Source organism: Lissotriton vulgaris, chromosome 4_1, assembly GCF_964263255.1.
Source record: "Lissotriton vulgaris chromosome 4_1, aLisVul1.2, whole genome shotgun sequence".
Classification (NCBI taxonomy): Eukaryota; Metazoa; Chordata; class Amphibia; order Caudata; family Salamandridae; genus Lissotriton; species Lissotriton vulgaris.
The window spans coordinates 526624901-526641244 of NC_141691.1; the positions used below are offsets into that span (position 1 = coordinate 526624901).

A 16344-nucleotide genomic window follows, 5' to 3' on the forward strand; every position below is an offset into this window, starting at 1 on the left:
GAGAGGCCTCCGGCGAGGGCCCTCTCCGGTAATCGTACAGATAGGTAACTTCCCCCACACAGATAGACACCACACAGAGATGAGTTCTGTACACTTTTATATATCTTTTCAGGCAAGGTGATGAGCGGTACAGGGGAACCAGGATACGAGGATCCTGACAATTCTAGTCTCTTTGGGGATAGGGGGTAGCGGGACAGTCTGAGTACTTGTCTGGTACAGAAGCAGCAACCGTTGGAGCTCACAATCCTCGAGCTAGAGTGTTCGTAAAAATGGGCCGCGACAGCGCCAGCAGGCTTCGAAGATGGTTCACGATGAGGAGGGCCGCGGCAGCGCCAGCAGGCTTCGAAGATGGTTCACGATGAGGAGGGCCCCGGCAGCGCCAGCAGGCTTCGAAGATGGTTCACGACGAGGAGGGCCGCGGCAGCAGGCCTTGAAGATGGTTCACGACGAGGAGGGCCGCGGCAGCGCCAGCAGGCCTGGAAGATGGTTCACGACGAGGAGGGCCGCGGCAGCGCCAGCAGGCCTCCAAGGATGAGTTTGTCTCGGTGTCTCTCGACTCCAGGATACAACTGCCTTCCTGCTCTGGAGCTGCCCCAGTTATAGGCCTGGCGCCCTTTGATGTCCGGACCCTCGCACTTGGAGGTCGGGAAGTCCGGGATGAGGGAGTCCAGACACCCAGCAGGGGGGTGGAGCCAGCGCCCAGGGAGGCTGGGGGCGATCGACACCTGGCGGAGGGGAGCCATCGCCACTCCTCCTTCCATTGACCTGCCAAGTGGTCTCTTCACCCCCTGGGCGGATGGTGGTACCTCGATGTCGGGGCCTGGCCAGGCCCGAGGTTGAGGTCGATCCGAGGCCACGCGGCCTGGTCGTGTAGTATCCAAAATGGCGGCTGGGCCGGGGGCAGTGGTTCTGGAAGGGGCCCGGGCCAGCCGATGCTGGGGTGTTCAGGAGCTGGGGTTCCGTCGGGGACGGACCGTGGGTTGCGCCGGCGGGTTGCCGGGATAGTTCTTGTCCGGGAAACAGGAGGAGCAGGCGTCCGTGCCTCGCCATGCGGGGAGGGATCGGGCCTTCCACGAGGCCTGTCCAACAGAAATCAGAAGAGCAGTGTGCAAGTTGGCTGAAAAAGTCAGACTTTCAGTGCATAGTGCTCTACACACAGAGCAGCAGCATCTGCCATATAAAATTATATTTCATCATGGTTTATGGGGATCTTATAGTAAAAGATCACTACCCCCTGCCAATGGATAGAACATATTGTTAAAGCACTAATGAGGGTTGTATGTCGCAACCACCCAATCCCCAACCCTGCATGCCTGAACAACATGGTCTGAACAACGACCATGCATTAACCACACATGCCTTCATAACGAATTTTGATTGATTTGCATAATTGGTAAAGGTATATGCATGGTTAAGACTCTGTCCTAGCCCCCGGCCCGAGTCCTAAAACCCAGTCACCTGCTCTGAATATGACCCCTACCACAATAACACTACAACCCTCCCGCACTGAATCCTAAAAGCTTACCCCAGCCCTAAAAACTCGCCAGCGCCCTAAAACCCAGCCCCAAGCCTTGAAATCGACCCCAACCCCCGTGCTCCGAGCCCTAAAACCTTGACCACAGACATAAAAAACACAGGAGCCCCCCTGCCATGATCGCTAAAACCATCCCTATAGCCGTAAAAAGTACCCTATCCACCGTCCTGAAGCCCTAAAACACGGCCCTCTATAATGTACTATGATCTCTCGCCCTGAGCCCTAAAAAGTTCCCGGACCCCAAAAGTCCCAAATAAAAAAACAAGCATTTACAATGCAACAGTTTTGCCTTTGAAAAAGTTAGAGCTATTGGCATTGTAAATGACAAAATTTTTATTTATATGTTGGTTTTGAAAACAGATAAAGAAATGGCATTGTCATTTCATTGCCAACAGCTTAATCTCTCGCAAATGTAAGACATAATGTACCCTACTGGACGAGCTCAGCAGACAGCAATTACTAACACACACACACCCAGAGCCAGCCAAACACACACACCTAGAGCCACACACACACACACACACCCCCAGAGCCACACACACACACAAACACACCTAGGAGAGCAAGCACAGCGAGGGGGCAGGGAAGCAAGCACAGCGAGGGGGCAGGGAAGCAAGCACAGCGAGGGGGCAGGGAAGCAAGCACAGCGAGGGGGCAGGGAAGCAAGCACAGCGAGGGGGCAGGGAAGCAAGCACAGCGAGGGGGCAGGGAAGCAAGCACAGCGAGGGGGCAGGGAAGCAAGCACAGCCAGGGGGCAGGGAAGCAAGCGCAGCCAGGGGGCAGGGAAGCAAGCGCAGCCAGGGGGCAGGGAAGCAAGCGCAGCCAGGGGGCAGGGAAGCAAGCGCAGCCAGGGGGCAGGGAAGCAAGCGCAGCCAGGGGGCAGGGAAGCAAGCGCAGCCAGGGGGCAGGGAAGCAAGCGCAGCCAGGGGGCAGGGAAGCAAGCACCGCTAGGGGGCAGGGAAGCAAGCACCGCCAGGGGGCAGGGAAGCAAGCACCGCCAGGGGGCAGGGAAGCAAGCACCGCCAGGGGGCAGGGAAGCAAGCACCGCCAGGGGGCAGGGAAGCAAGCACAGCGAGGGGGCAGGGAAGCAAGCACAGCCAGGGGGCAGGGAAGAAAGCACAGCCAGGGGGCAGGGAAGAAAGCACAGCCAGGGGGCAGGGAAGAAAGCACAGCCAGGGGGCAGGGAAGAAAGCACAGCCAGGGGGCAGGGAAGAAAGCACAGCCAGGGGGCAGGGAAGCAAGCACAGCCATGGGGCAGGGAAGCAAGCACAGCCATGGGGCAGGGAAGCAAGCACAGCGCCCCCTTGTGTCTCTTCCACAGAACAATTCTATTAAGAAGTGGGCCTTTTACAAAAAAAACTACTCCAACCTATGTAGCGCAGGCCAATGTCAAAATATGGCATGTTATGCTTTTTACACATGAAGCACCACAACCTTGTGGGCTTCAGTGCACTACGTAGGGGATTCTCAGCAAATGTTGAAAGCAGGTCTTTCCAGGTCAAAATGGTTTACTTTGGTCTGTGCAGTTTATTGATGGCATACATAATTCAACTTTGTGCAGAATGAGAACATGCTGTAGTGGCTCATTCCTCAGATCTAACTGCAGAACCGTGCCCTAATAGGTTTTGTGGCAAAAGCTATCACCATGGTCCTAGGGAGGTATGCGTGCTTGCTCTTGCAACAGTGCTTTTGGATGCACTGAGCACAATAGAACAAAGGAAGGAAATATATGTCCCATCAGATCTCGTAATCATGGCTCATCCCACTCTATAAATAAAGATCACACCCTGCTGATTGTGTTCAGTATTCTGTTGACACCAACCAGTGTCAGTGATGTCAGAAAGTGGCCTTTTGGGAACATACCGCTTTTGAAGAATAGGCGGACACCGCAGCCATTCAGGGTTCCAATTGCAGTCCTGAGCATGCTTTGCTTTTAAAGTCACCCAAATGGGTGGCGTAAAGCTAAACTGCAGCCCACAAACAACAGCTGACCTTTATGCTACTGGTACATTCTCCTCCACCACATTCATGCAGCCTTATTAAATAGTCCGGCAAGTCAATCAGCATTAACCAATGTTACTGTGTTTGAGGGGTCAGCGTACATGCAGCGTGAGCTGTTTAGCAGTTTTCCATTTGCCAGTTTAACAAAAAAACGTATCAAGATTTAAAAAACTCAGAGAGGCCCGCAGAAAAAAAAACCATCAGATTCTTACACTCGTCATTTCTGTATTTCGTAATTCATCTATATAGAAATCACTGAACACTTATGGTAGACAATAGAACTACTTGGCCTTCAGCAAACATTGCTGCATGAACTCTTACTACGGACAGCGGGAGGGGGGGCAGGTTAACGGGCACACGGACAGCGGGAGGGGGGCGGGAACGGGACAAAGCTGAAATGATACTCTAATGACAAAACAGCAACTGAACGCCGCATCATGAAAGTGCCAGCCCAGTTAGGCAGTTATTGCATTGTAATCGTTTGATATGCCTCACCGCGGTTTTCCTTTGGGTAAAGAGCTATTTCTATTTAGTGGCACAAGATTGGACCCTTCTGGTCAAAGCTAAAGATATCAGGGCAAAGGTGACTGCAAAAGACAAAATAAAGTGTCATACCAGCATCCACTCTTAAGGATCCTTTCTCCTTTTAGTCACCCATACTTTTTTATAAACATTATTTTAATTAGCATTTTAATAAAACCCGTACAGCGGCAAACATGGTTTTTAATCACATACCATTACAAGAAAAGGAAAACAAAAGTCCTGCCCTCTCCCCCTCCTCAGCTCTCCCGCTAGTACCTTTAATACATACCATATGTTCCGCACAGTCACCGGCTCCGCCTGGAGTCCCTTCACCCCTGCCTGCTGCAGCCATGGAGACACTTTGGGTGAAAAGAGCAGCGTGGAGGGAGTGATTCACAGCTTAGGAGCAAACTAATGTACAAGACAAGACTCCTTTGTACCTGCGCGAGTGGCTGCCTGAGCCGCTTAGCTAATTGTTGTGTCTTTAAAGGCCCGAAGATCTGGAAAAGGCCTGGGAAGTTCTCGAAGTATGGTGGGCAGATGTAAATATCTTCTCCACCCTGACAGACAACAGACCGCCTGACATATTCTAAATGAGGCCCTAAGACATGTCTCACATGTTCCCTTAAGTTTTTCACAAAAGTTCTGGGACAGAATGCAAGGAAAGAGATGGCAGAAGAGTTTAAAAAAAAGGGATAAATCCACTGAAAAAGTAATTCCATAGCAATTTTTTTGAAAAGCAAAAGAAGAACTCTTAAAATAGGAAACTGTCAAGAATAAAATAAGGGAAACAAAAATGTTGAAACTGCTGTCGAAATGCGATATTCTTGCAGCGGCCAGAAACGGGTGAATAGAGCACATGCAGCATGGGAACACTTTGGAGAAGGAGTGAGGTCGTGCTGCAAAGGGACATGTCTAAAAGAATAGTTCCAGGTGATTATGTGGAAGGTAGCATGCTGCAAGCTCCATTCTTTAGAAACAGAACCCAACTCAAAACACGTTACAGTTTCCACAGTGTAATCACTTCGAAACTGTAATTGTATTAAAAATGTCAGTCTATGAGACGTCACTGTTTGGTGTACTTTGTAATCTAAACCTATGTAGTTCACTCTTTCTGAACTGAAGCATGTTTTAGGTTCTTATTCTTCCCTCTGCCCTTTTAGCAATGGGAAAAGCAGGAGAGGTGAAGGCTTTCAGTTGAGCAAACTGCATGACTAGTGCGTCAATTTATTTATTTTTATCTGTGCACAGGATAAGACACACTTGTGGCTTCAAATCACATTTCCGGGAACACGGTACATTTTTATCATTCACGTGGAGCTAATCGGAGACATCTGAAAACAGTGTGCTGTGTCATCAGGGATGGGCATGCCGCCTGCTCCTCTCAACAAATCTATTTTACAGATCCAGCAAGGTTCTACTTTATTTATCTACTTGTGTGTTCATGCTGATGCTGCTAGACTTAAGTTTTCGAACAGAAATAGTTCCTCACTGCAAAAGTATTTTGTCATTTATCATTATATTTACTGACAACAAGATCGCACAATGAGTTAAACAACTACGGCTGTCCTCTGCAGATCATTAGCTTTAATCTTGACATGATCAACTCATCCTTTCATCTTTCCGAGGTCGGCAACATAAATATCACCAATGTCCTGATAACGAGAAGAGTTCTCTGCGGAGATGCAACCGGAATTTCCCATACTGGCCACTATCAATGTACAGGATTCCTGCAGAATTCCCGATTCTGACACAAGGGGGTTCGACTCAGACAAAGTAGATGTTTCCCACTGGCTCACACCAGGCGTAAACATCGGCAAGTTGTCCCATGTGGGGCGAGTGTGGCGACAGAAGTGAACATTGGCTGGCAGGACTAGTGTTACATGCTCTCCCCCGGCGCCTTGGCTGGGGGTCAAGTGGAACTCACGACGGCATTCCTAAAGCAATTTTACCATCTGGAATCCCTGATACATAACATAGTGTCCATTGTTCCCACATCTGGAAAATCTGGATGCAGAAACACAGGCCCACATACAATTTGCGATCGTAATTCCATACAGGAATTCCACACCACACAACGTGTACCGAGGGCCTACATTGGATAATCGTAATACCTGTTATTTGCATAGCTCATAAACGAGACGTGAGTTACGAAGCTCTGAAAAAACACAAGCCACCTTATTAATTATGTATTTGAGCCTGAAAAAACGACTGGAGTGAGGCAACATGCCTTAAACACGGAGTAAAGTAGCGACACTAAACTGGGTTACTCACATTAAATCGAACCACGATAGGACGGCAGCTCTCACTGACGTTACTAGCCTCACTGTGACGTCTTAGTCATCGTCCCATCACTCCAGGGCCCGCGCCGCCCAGGGCGCCAGTGCTCGCTGTGGGGGGGGTGTGGGGTTGGAGTGTTGGTTTGGGCACGACTAAACCCACTTCCAACTCCGGCCCAGGGCTATGGGGCACCGGAGAAATATGATGGCAGGCTCATTAGATAGTGACAACCCCATCTCATTTGCACTGAACCGTAAAGCAGCCTGGGTGTGCAACAGCTGCATGGCTGCGGCAGGGGACACATTTACTGCCCTGAAACGAAAGAGAATCAGGGAGGCCGTCCTGCGGAGATCCTCGAGGCGCTAGGGAGTGAAAAAACAATGGCAAGGCAGTATAGCGGCGTTGCCTAGCCTCACACCTTTGCTGTGCAGCCTGTCCCTATTTAGCTCGGGATGTAGTAATGTATTTGAAACATCCGCTGGATTTGTACTTCAAATTCGGCTTGTGTGTGCGAGTGCCTTAAATGAACCTCAATTACTTTTACGAGGGTCCAAGGGAGTTGTTAAAATGGCCCTTGCTCATCTATTCTATCTTGTATCCTGCGTATACGACCGGAAGGTTATCGCATCTCCCCTCCATCCATTACCGCAGGGCCCAGGCCTACTTAATAGTGCACGATGCGCTTCTTGTCGGGCATGCAGAGCGGTGAATGGAGCAGTGCTCTGAGCGCGTGATGTGTAATACCGTGACTGCGAGCGATCGCACTGACTTCACCCACCATGGTCAATGCTGCGCCGCATAGCCCGTCCCCTCGTCAGACGCCGCCCTGCCCCAGCATACTCACCGCCAGGGGGGGGGGGGGGGGGGGGGGGGGGGGAAGCAGCCCTGGATGCTGACATTGACCCTTTGATCTGATGCGAGTAGGCGGGCCCTATGCGGGTAAACGTCCCTTACCGTATGCACCCTTTGCGATTAAGACGTCTTAATACCCCGCTTGTCATGCACCCCACTTCATGCAAGTCTGTCATGTACCCGCCTAAAAGTAATATTGTATTATGAAAATGGCCACCACATTTACGGGTGGGCGAGGGGGGTGGGTGGGTGGGTTGTACGAGTGAATTTGTTTCTTCGCCGCTTAACCGCTTCACAGTTAAAGGGGCAGCTCAGCCTCAGGGACACAGCAAAACGTTGCGCACCCGTTCAAAGCGTGGCCCGAGCAGGAAGGAAGGCGGGTGCCTTCAATGCCGGACCAGATTCGGGGGCGTTCCCGAGACTGACGTCGCCAAAAGAGAAAAATTCTAGGGAACGCCCCCGAATCTGGTCCGGGATTGACGGACAGAGCCGTCTCCCAATGGCTAGCCTCCATTTATGGAGCTAGCCAATGGGAGGAGGGGGCGAGTCCCTGTTCCCCACTGCAAAACATAAGATTTTTCCTAGCGCATGAGTACTTCGTACGCATTTGCTAGGCAAAACCTAAAAAGTTCTCGCCAATCCTCGTCCGGGCAGCAAGTCACCTCCTCCCCTCTGCAACACTGCCGACCCTCTGCCCACATTGTCTCCCAGTCCAGAGCGCCAACTACCACGAACGTCTAAACCACACATATGCCTGGGAAAGGCATATGTGTGGTTTAGACGTGCGTGGTTCCGCCTATGTTGTTTAGACACGCACAGTTTAGACTGTGTGGTTATGGCCGTTTCCCACTGATGAGGCCTGCAATATTCAACAAGCTTGACTCAAAAAGAGTTTTCCACTTGATACAAGCTTGTGGAAATAAAAGACTCTGTAAGCCCTTTGGGTTTTATGATTAATAAGCAATAATCTTCAGGTTGTGCAATGTACCTGTTGTTCTAGAAAATGATAGGTCTTATCATCTCCAAGTCCTTAACCCTTCAGGAACTGTCTACTTAAAAGGCATCTTGATATTATGAAAGGATTTTTCTTCTTTTGCAATACAAGTGAAAGACCTATTTCAAATGATTGCCTTCTCACTAGACCTGTAATTGTGTTCATTCAATAAGATTTATGTTACCTTGTTTGGTTTTATTGTTTCACATGGACTATGGAAAGTAAAAATCTGATTTGAGCAGGTCAGCTTCCACTTCCATCATACAAGCCTTCTTATCGGGCTCCTCAAATGTTATGAGGTATTTCATAATAAACTACTCACATTTTTCTGCCGATAACGCAAGTACGAAAGGAAAGCTTTTTCAAAATAACTAAGAAGACAATTCTACCTTTTCTCGGTTGGAAGATTTCACTCATACACTGGTACTGCGCCAAACACTGGTTTCATACCCTTATTGCATAAAGCATATGCCTTTGATTGGGCAGTACATCAATACAAAAACAGCCCCTGCACCCAGCATTCTTTTTCTCCAGAAAACCCAGTGTCTAGGAGATCAACTGTGTATCTATAGCAGACTACTGCAGTTACACACACAAGCAATATACATCCTTATACGCAGTCATAGTTGCAAAATGATAGTAACAATGTGAACATACATATGCCCTCGCAAAGCTGTTGTTACTATAGAGCTGTCAAGCGACAGATTATTCCATAAACATTGTTTATAGTCGAAACAAGGCAGTTTTAGTGTCAACATACATGTAACGCAGTATTGAGCACAAAGAATCATGGCTGCATTTCCACCACCAGGAAACATATTAATTTGTCGCTACGATGATGTCCTCAATTTGGTCAGTGGCGATGCGTCAGGATTCACCAATGACCAATCATGCTACACAGAGGGGAGGTAAAATGGCATACAGCACAAGAGAATGAAAAGCATACAATGGCAATGACAGGTGGTAGACTAGAAAACGGCCATTGTGACGCATAACAAGCTGAGGGGCAGAGGAGGGCGCGTATTGACGCTTCCAGGGCACAATAAGAAGTGTTTGCACAGTACTTATCGCCTGATATTTACTGAAGTTGTATAATTCCTGTTCTGTGCACCCACTCATTTATGTTTGCTATTGTACTTTCCGTCTTACATAAGAATTTCCAGCTTTTTTGGTCTGACAACTTGTTAATGGCTGTATTTCAGTCCCCAGGCTGGCTGATGTTCATCGCCCAGCCTTTTAAGTAGTCAGTAAGCCGGAGCATACAATGGAATTGAGAATGATTCATTGACTGGATACTGTCTCATCGTTCACCAATTTATTCCTGTTGGTAACGATCTAAGGGCTACCTTGTTATTCCAGAAGGCTCATATTGGAAACCAGTCCTGAATGGCGTTTGCTTTCTTGTTTTCTGCATTATCCTCATTTCATATGGAATCTGTGTCCAAGGAATGATTATATTCAATCCTAGACTGAAAAATGAGGAAAGTACTGGGATTGTCTTCTTGCCCCAATTGTTACATGCTACATGGTATGCCACCGATGAAGTCCTTTCAGGTGCAGTGGTCTTGGTTGTGTAGTTGAAAATAATTACCACTGGGTGCACCTCGTTCCCTGCTCCTCTTTCCCAAAGCTGCTGAGACCTGGCTTTCAATTGAGCTCTGGACATAAGGCATGGTTGTATTTTGTAAAGACGACAAAGTGTCCCGATAACATATTCGACATCGCCTTTAGTTCAGCTCTGCGAACCACAAGGAGAGGGAGAGGATAAAGGGGGGTGGCGGGGGGAGGGGGGGTAAAAATAATGTCATCTGCTACTAACGTTGGTGTTCCGTAATTAGCTCTATGAAATTTCACAGATTCTCAACATGCTATGCCCGGTGCTGGAATTTCATGTTTGGGAGGTTGGTGCACCGTAAAAGTCCATTCAGTAGTTTTCAAGAAATTAGCATTACAATAATGTGTCAATGGGTTTTAAATGGTGAAAAGTTTGAGATAATTGGACCTTCAATGTGCACAGACCTCAAAACCAGATTTCCTGGAGGTCTTTGAACCCACATTAAAAATATATCAATCACTCATTGAAAAAGGAAGTCTTCAGATCCTGTTGTCCATTTCAAGTCTGCAGTACCGTAGTTCGGTCTGAGAACATGTTAAAACTGTGTACATGACTAAAATACTTGGTCAGGCTACAGGCCAAGACCTGAAGCGAACCCCCTACAGCCAACCTGTGCTATGCATTCATAGCTGCCAACGTTTCAGATTGCTTATATGTGACATTTCATAATTTCAGTGCAATTATGAGTGAAATTCAACGACTATGAGTGACACTTTCTCGCAAGCAAAACCAAGCAATGAAGACGAGGGAAACATAAATATCAGAAAATACACCCACTTGAGCAACAACAATTCTAAGAAGCGCTTAAAACTGCAGCAAAGCACTAGAAATGGAAAGGGGCTAACCTGGTGCCCTTGTAACAGGATCGTACTGTACAACAAATGTGCAATCATGATATTAAACAAGTCTTTCAGAGGCAGCACTTTGATAAAGTTCTGTGGTTATATACAGACATGGGTACAGTTTAATACAAAAGATAATACTTCATGGCATACTACCAAGCTTTCAGATTACATATGTGTAACATTTCTAGGACTTCAATGCTGTTATGAATGACACTGTACTGCCATATGTGTGACACAGAGTGTTCTGAGTAAAACCAAGAAATAAAGTGCATCGAAAGACTTAAATATAAAAACATTACAACACTTTCAGCAAGGAAAACTCTAAATATATCTGGAAACAAATGCATAATTCCCAAAATTAAAGTCCAGTTACCCACAGTCTCTTTCTAAAATGACTGTTCTTGGGAAACAATGGCAGCACCATCATTCATTGCAATTAGGACACAACAGGAGGATGTTTGGACTGGGCTTGTGGAGCAATATGCTTAGCCTGACAAGACATCAGTTATAGATCAACACTATTCAATAGGCATCAGGTATGTTGTAGAGACAAGAGTGTCTCAAATCTTACTGAAATTAAGAACAAACTAATAATAACTAAAAAGGACAGACTAGTAGGTTAAGGCACATGCTGCATACACCAGTGAAGTTCAATGCAGGGAACAGTCAGTTCATGACTTGCCTGACTAGACTGTGCACCAGAAATGTCTAGGGAGTGTGTCTGCCGGGACGAGCACGTGCCCTGAATGTCTTATAAAGCGATACTAAAGGGGATGATGGACGGAGCGCTTAAGCAAATCAAACACTCACCCCCATTCAACTGATCTGGGTTTAATCAATCATCATTCTTTAGCACACTCCACCACCCCAGTTCAGACATGGCGTTATGCAAATCAGTCTGACCCTGTGCCTTATGGGAACAGTCCAGCCCGAATGTCTTATAAACTTTCACCTGGACTGGACAGAGGAGCTTCCATCCTGCAGCAGCAGGTAAAGCTAGATTATCTAAGCAGAAAGGTGTTGGAAAAACTGCTCAACAAACAACTGACAGATTTCAAAGCATCTAGAAATCTCTTGGATCAATCACAGTATGGGTTCAGGGACGAGCATGGAGCGGAGACAGCTCTGGTCATGGCAGCAGAGGGACTTAGGAGTATACTAGACGTGGAAGGGAAGGCCGTCCTGATCCTATTGGATTTAATCTGCGGCATTCGACACTGAATTACGCGCATCTAGAAAAATTGGGGGTCCAAGACTCTGCACTCATGTTGATGTCATCTTTCTTAAGGGACAGAACATTTTCAGTTCGACTTGGAGAATTCACATCCAACTCTTTCAGGTCGCCATGTGGAGTGCCTTGGGGCTCTTCCTTGAGCCCAACTCTTTTTAACATTTATGTTGCTCCCTTGGTCTCGATCAACAGGCAATGTGGGTTCCTGCCGGTCTCGTATGCTGATGACACCCAAATAGTGATGTCAGTCACAAGCAAGGTGGATGAAACGGCAGACCGCTTTAATGACTGCATGTTGCAGGTTAATCGATGGATGCAGCTTAATTGTTTGAAGCTGAATAGGGATAAAACAGAGGTATGCTTCTTGGATCAAATGCGGATTTCTGGTCCTCCAAATGGTGGACTGCCAGTCTGGGCAACTGCCCAATCCCAGTGGGCAAAGTTAAAAACCTTGGAGTCATATTTAATGAAAAATTGACTTTTAATGCCCAGATAAATAATCTGTCCTCAACCATTTGGTACATATTAAAAATTATTAGAAGAATACGCCCTTTTATTTCTCATGACACACGCAAAAGACAGTAGTTATGGCATTGGCCTTGTCCAGATTGAACTACGGCAACGCTCTGTATGAAGGGATCCAAGCCCAACATCTAACTAAACTTCAGCGTCTCCAGAACGCAGCAGCAAGGTTAGTGTTGGATATCCTGAGATTCGAAGCAGTCTCCAACAGACTAAGGGCCCTCCACTGGTTACCGTTGAACACAAGGATTGTGTTTAAGTCTTTGTGTCTGGCATACAAGGCCCTTCATGGCTCAGGTCCTTAGTTCTTGAGAACACACCACAATAAAAAGTAGACCTTCACTTCTGTCTTTCAGAAACGCAGTTAAAACCTGGCTCTTTCTCTACTAAGCCAGAAATTCACCTCAGCAGTAACCTGAAGCGCATCGAACTTTAGCGCCAAGACGCCGCCCGGCAATCGCGAGCTTTAGAAGTATTCAAATCAAATTTGCTGTGGACGGTACAGTCCTGAGTTGTCAGGAAGCTCACCTGTGTCTGCCAGCTAGACCAGAGAGGAACTCCAAAATAAAAAGGCCCCCGTTGGTAAATCGGACAGATCAAGCAGAAGCACACATTTGCAAATCAGGACAGTTTGTAATTTGTTTAGAGACGCGCTACATATAGGCCCTTTTCAAGGTATGGAAAACTGTGCATTTATGTATGGTGCAACACAAGGTTTGTGATTATATCATGAAACAGTAAAACCAGACCCAACAGGCCAGAAACACACACAAAATCAGCCCACACGATCTCACCTACCCTTCAGTGAGATTGGCAGTGTGCCGGGCAAGGAAAACTTTGCCTACTGAAGACGTATTTTCCAATAACTGTGTTAGTTTGCGTTTGATACAAGCATGGACCGGTTTGGTACAAGATCATGGAAATCAGCAATAGAATCTGGCGCCCAAAACCAAACAGGTCTACAAAAAGATAAAAAAGAAACAAAAAAAATAATCAGTCTTTTCTAGGGCCGATTACAATGTTGGTCGTTAAGGCTCAGAGCGGCATTGGGTTTGCCCAAATCCGATTCAGGAGCCTTGCTTCCGACCGACTCAGACATTACTGACCGACTATGATGGTCGGAAACCGTTCGAACTGTCCAACTCTGTTCCGACTCGTGTCCGAACAGCACTCAGAGACACAGAGTTGGTCGCAGTCAACTCGTACGTGTCTATGGGCCGCGTTTCTGATGGCGCAAATACAATGTCAGATTCAGACAACCTTTCGGAATTGGTCTGTCTCGACCCATGGGTCCCCTCTTTCCAACCATACAGTGTGGCAGGCACCATAGGGTACCCACCACAGGGTGCAAGGTTTTCCGTGCCCACCCCATTTTTCAATGGGAGCCAGTGTTGACAATCGGAACACAGGCTCCCACTGAAGTCAATGGGAGGCCGACCGAACGGTGTTCGGGAACATCGGTCGGTCGGACTCCCCGAAACCGATCGGTCGGAAACCATTCTGAAACAGAGTCGGTCGGAATGCTTTGCGACTAACATGGTAATTGGCCTCTAAATGTACTTAAAAGTTGTTGCAGATAACTTTGTCTCATATGGGGAGAAGTTGCAAGCACATACAATGGCAGAAGCCCTCTGGCATCAGTCAGTGACTGGGTTCAGATTGCTGATATTTTTGGTTAGCCAGTAGAATGTATTTTGTTTTTCTTTTCAATACATATAAATGGAATCCAAAACTAGAGAGTGCACAGTTGGATCAAGTAGAAGCATGTGTACCTAGTCCACATTCGATTATTATTCACCAGAACATGTACACCATCACCTTACAAAGTGGCGTTTTGCTCTGGATATTACATTTAAAAGCATACATATGGTTCCCTTACTTTGTTGCCGTGCATTTCGAGTGCCATTCAGGAGAGACAGGCCCTTTGAGGAAACTCCTTACCAGAGACTCACCGTGGAAGAGCTCCAGGGACCACTGGAAAACTGTTCCAATTATCACAATCTACCCCGGACCATTAATTGCGAAAACATTTTATGCATGCATAATGAAAGCAGCTCAGCACACCTGGAGAGGTCCTAGCACGCCAGGACATCTGAGGAGATATATTTTTTCACTGCTCGACTCAAGAAACGAAGAAGGGATACAGCAGGACTCCTTACTGTGCACAGAACTGCCATGCACTGCCCAGGGTTTCCGAGTAACTCCGCGCAGAAGTAGGATTAACACTGACTTCCTGCCGTCAATCCACTCAGCCTGCTCACTTAGCACTAATAGCTGACAGTGCACTGGCCAGTCCATCCAATCGGATTGTGGTGTTGACCTGTGTCAGCCCCTGTGTTAGGCTTGCACCCCCAATCAGCACAGTATGGAGGCCTCTTTGCTTCGTGCGACCTCTCAACAAAGACTGGATATGGGGCTTCCTGTTAATTTGATTATTTACCCTGTACATCTGCTGAAGATCCGGCAGTATATCTACTGATACAATGTATCCTAAATTGAAGTCTGTGTCACCATATCACCAAGCCCTAAATTGCTGTTCGAAAGGCAGAGCCGCGCTCCAGCAGTGCATAGATTAACCACAGCACACTGGCTGAAGCTTTTGAAGTGCCTTTTGATCCCGACAGCGTTTTAAGGGCTCAGTATGCATCACTAATGCACATAAGTGCAGGGATGCGAACACCAGCACTAAAAAGCGTTAGTCTAACCCATGATGCGTGGTACTTGGCAGTACTTTGCATTTCTGAAGGCTGTGCACAGCGGGGATTGGAGAGTATGTAGCAGATAAGCAAATTAAACTGTTTTTGCCTCCCCTGTTGCATGAAATTCCACAGAGTACGGGTAAACTAAACATGCAATGGTTATGTACGCCAAATGTCATACCGTTGCATGATATGATACAAAATAAATAGGATTTTATTTGACCCTAGCTTTAACTTTGCCCCCACTATCATAGCTGGCTGAAAGTGGCCTTAAAAACATTCCCTCTATGCAATCTAGATACCAATACCCATATTAAATAGTTTGTCACAATCCTTTGTATGAAACTTCGTCTCTGTCTTAAACTCAGCAAAAGGGACAAGTTAGAGAAATGCCTTTTATTGCACATTCTCCTTCTGAATTCCTGCAAGACTTTATGGGGGTGGGGGGTGCTGCAACAGCACCTCCCGATCCCCTACTTCCAGTGTCACATGCAAGCTCCTTCTAACCAATAGCCTCTCGTTTCACCTGTACAGCAACCGGCTATAATAACCTTTTGAACTGCAAGGTCCTTGTTACAATGTATCTGCAGGACCTGCAATTAATTCATAGAGGGTCACCTATATCCAATTCCACTTTGCGGAATGTATTTGGCATTAATGCGCCTTACTCTCACCTGTGCGGGGCCTGTGTCTGGAGCATTGACTTCGAACGCGCAGAGCTGGGACAAGCAGCCTTTGTAGGTTCCTACACTGGAGCATGGTGGCGGCTCGACTGCTATCCGCGCGCTGAAAACCCGAGGCCGCTGCTCACGGACATGCAGTGCCCTTCGCACGGTAGACGTCACCACATGCGCAGCCTGTGATTGGGCGAGGCATGCATACAGTACCCGGAAGAGGCCGAGATGCGTCACCTAGCTTCAGCACTTGGTTGGTTGTAACTAAAAACGGAGAGGAAAGTCTGTCTTCTATGCTCATGAAGTTAAAGCGCTCAGCTGTGAAGATGATTGATTGCATGAAGTCAGCCTTACTACCAGAAGTAAAGGCTGACAACGAATATATTACACTCCCGTCTGTTTTGATCAGGCCTGCACTTTTCCTGACGCTTCCCATGCTGAACAGATGATGTGGCGTTACTGCCAGAATAGTTGAGTTTAGAATAGTTGAGTTTTGGAACTCGAGAACCTGGTTCGAGTCGCAGCGGTGACGTAACATGCTGTGATCCCTTAAAGTCCCTGTGCCTTAGAAAAAT

General features: G+C 47.3%; 1 protein-coding gene across 2 annotated transcripts in view; it reads right to left on the reverse strand.

Moving 5' to 3' along the window:
• The window catches only part of LOC147721191 (apoptosis-inducing factor 1, mitochondrial-like), a 249867-nt gene extending 233883 nt beyond the window's left edge, over positions 1-15984 (reverse strand). Inside the window, exon 1 of one of the 2 annotated variants that reach the window (XM_086964674.1) lies at positions 15770-15984. In XM_086964674.1, coding sequence (XP_086820800.1) covers positions 15770-15854 — 85 coding nt within the window. In that variant the 5' untranslated portion in view covers positions 15855-15984. The remainder of the gene's footprint in view (positions 1-15769) is intronic. The other variant, XM_086964673.1, reaches the window with a different exon arrangement.
• Positions 15985-16344: the final 360 nt, after the last annotated feature.